Genomic DNA, 2005 nt, shown 5'->3' with positions numbered 1-2005 from the left:
ATAACCCCCGTCCTTTCTCTGTTTCTGCAGTGGTGGGCACAGTGATCACCATCGACTGCTCACTGCTCTGTTTGTCTACCGAAAGCAGACCGGGTTACTGGGACTGGGACTGGGGCGGCATGAAGCTCCTCAGAACCTCAATGGGGAGTGGGAATATGATGGTGGAGTTCTTCTCGGCGGAGATTGTGTTGAGGGTTTGCAGGTAGCGGAGTTGCAGAGAGGCAGGTGACTCGCACATGATGTCAGCAGCTTCCTTCAAGGCACGAGATGCCCTCTGTTCACCTTCAGCAGCAATCACCTGAGAGGAAGATGGAGAGAAGAAGAACGTTAGCAGTGAATAGAACATGAAAGAGAGAGAGAGAGAGAGAGAGAGAGATAGGGAGAGAGAGAGAGTTGAGTAAGTAATGGTGAAGACACTTACCTTAGCTCTTGCTTCACGAGTGGCTTCAGCTTCAGCTGCCATAGCTCTCTGTAGCTGTACAGGTAAGCGCACGTCTTTACTGTAGGACAAACAATTTAGAGTTTGTTATTCCAACAAACAACACAAACAACAGCAACAACAACAACATTATATAACATTCGCAGGTATAAAGCTATATATTTGAGGGGAAGAATGTGAACACAACATACAAGATGTGTACATGCATCAAGCTTTTTGGGGAGTGGGGCCAGTCGATTAGATCAACCCCAGTACACAACTGGTACTTAATTTAGGGGAAGAATGTGAACACAACATACAAGATGTGTACATGCATCAATCTTACACGTAAATAGAACACACTAATGTGTATCCTTGATACAAGGTGGCATCAAAAAGTCTCTGGACTAACTCTGTAGCATGCCAACAGATGGCAGCATATGGTTGCATGTGCAGTGAGAGCTGGCTGTGACCTTCATGAGGCAGTGTAGACACCTGTGGACATCCATCTCTTCCCTGACATGCAGATGCAGGTCAAAGGTCACCATTTTGCCCGGCATGCTAACATTTCTGCCAACTTGCCATATTAAACACAAACCAGTATTGTATAAAAAAAAACAAACAAGCACTGTACAAACAATGTGTAAACACAAGCAAAAAAAAAAACCCTTGTAATGTCTACTTACACCTCAACCCTTTCTACTCGTACTCCCCATGGATCTGTGGCTTCATCAAGGGAACTCTGAGTAACGATAACAGAACGAAGAAGATAATTAGCATCATTTATAGGTGTGTATGGTATATGTGTATGTGTGAGTGTAGAGGATACATGTATATATATATATAGACATCTAAAGTAGAAATTTAGTGTGAAGTCAGGTGTATGCAGGTTTTCCAGGAAGGACAGACAGACAGACTGACAGAGACAGACAGGTGTACAAAAATAGAGATGCAGTGTGTGTGTGTGAGAGAGAGAGAGAGAGAGAGACTAAGTGGGATAAAAAGAGACAGAGAGAGAAAGACAAACACAGAGAGAGACATTGACAAAAAGAGACAAAGAGAGGCAGACATATAGACATAGAGAGAGTGAGGAAGGAAGAGACTGAGAGAGAGAGAGAGAGAGAGAAAGAGAAAGAAATTAGGAAGGTTCATTGAGCTGACCTGCATCAAATGACTAATGGTTTCTCTGTCAGACAAAATCTCACTGAGGTTCTTTGTTCCAAGAGTATTTCTCAAAGTGGTCTGTGCCAGGAGCCGAGTTGACCGATTCGCATCCTCTACATTGGCAATGGACATCGTGGCATTCTGGACTCTGAAGTACACAACTGCATCCACTGCTACGGTCACTGAGTCTTTGGTGAGTACCTGAAAGAAAGAAATGAAAACAAAGAGATTAGGGGCTGTTAGAGTTCACAGGGCCCTTGTCTAGCTGTTAATTGGTATTAGCATGAGAAGTATAACAACCCTTGGCTGATATAATTGGGTTTCATGAGGAAGGCACAACGCTCACAGGAAATAGGTACTCTGAAGATGTACAGTACTCCTAGCTGCAACTAGGTACTAGAGAGAGAGAGGGGGGAGGGGGAG

At 44.0% G+C, this 2005-nt stretch overlaps 1 protein-coding gene across 2 annotated transcripts in view; it reads right to left on the bottom strand.

The window, feature by feature from the left end:
* Nucleotides 1-6: 6 nt before the first annotated feature.
* The window catches only part of LOC106879216 (band 7 protein AGAP004871), a 61539-nt gene continuing 59540 nt past the window's right edge, over nt 7-2005 (bottom strand). For both annotated transcript variants that reach the window (XM_014928691.2, XM_014928692.2), the window contains exons 5-8: nt 1580-1783; nt 1105-1160; nt 422-500; nt 7-298 (exon numbers count right to left, since the gene is read on the bottom strand). In XM_014928691.2, the coding sequence (XP_014784177.1) occupies nt 95-298; nt 422-500; nt 1105-1160; nt 1580-1783 (543 nt within the window). In that variant the 3' untranslated portion in view covers nt 7-94. The remainder of the gene's footprint in view (nt 299-421; nt 501-1104; nt 1161-1579; nt 1784-2005) is intronic.

Source organism: Octopus bimaculoides, chromosome 22 (assembly GCF_001194135.2).
Source record: "Octopus bimaculoides isolate UCB-OBI-ISO-001 chromosome 22, ASM119413v2, whole genome shotgun sequence".
Lineage (NCBI taxonomy): Eukaryota > Metazoa > Mollusca > Cephalopoda > Octopoda > Octopodidae > Octopus > Octopus bimaculoides.
This window is presented reverse-complemented; position numbering and strand designations above follow the sequence as displayed.